This window comes from Tupaia chinensis, unplaced genomic scaffold (genome assembly GCF_000334495.1).
Source record: "Tupaia chinensis unplaced genomic scaffold, TupChi_1.0 Scaffold138725_1, whole genome shotgun sequence".
NCBI classification, from domain to species: domain Eukaryota; kingdom Metazoa; phylum Chordata; class Mammalia; order Scandentia; family Tupaiidae; genus Tupaia; species Tupaia belangeri.
Genome location: NW_006198617.1, coordinates 534,650 through 535,080, shown reverse-complemented (window position 1 = coordinate 535,080; position 431 = coordinate 534,650). Strand labels below are relative to the sequence as shown.

At 52.7% G+C, this 431-nt stretch overlaps 1 protein-coding gene across 2 annotated transcripts in view; it reads left to right on the top strand.

Annotated features, from left to right (window-relative positions):
* Positions 1–431, top strand: part of DHRS7B (dehydrogenase/reductase 7B) — a 74,462-nt gene that overhangs the window by 66,773 nt on the left and 7,258 nt on the right. For both annotated transcript variants that reach the window (XM_006161631.3, XM_006161629.2), the window contains exon 4: positions 201–417. In XM_006161631.3, coding sequence (XP_006161693.1) covers positions 201–417 — 217 coding nt within the window. The remainder of the gene's footprint in view (positions 1–200; positions 418–431) is intronic.

The window sequence follows — 431 nt, the reverse complement described above, 5'->3', positions numbered from 1 at the left end:
GTGGGAGATGGCAGAGGGTAAGAGAGAGGGAATCAAGGATGGGGGGGGGAGCAAAACATACAGGAAACAAGAAATGGAAAATTATTTGCTGACAAGAACATGTATGTTGATGTGCTGGATTGAGACAGTGTACAGTGTACTCTGGATGGGAAGAAAAGAAAGTGCGCATGGCGCATCTGGTGTCCGTTTTATTTGACCAGGCGCAGACGCACAAGCCTCGCACGGTGACTTTTGACCTCACGGACCCAGGGGCCATCATCGCAGCAGCAGCCGAGATCCTGCAGTGCTTTGGCTGCGTGGACATACTTGTCAACAACGCCGGCATCAGCTACCGTGGCGCCATCATGGAGACCCCCGTGGACGTGGACAAGAGGGTAATGGAGACAAACTACTTTGGCCCAGTTGCCCTGACAAAAGGTAGGGATCTTGGA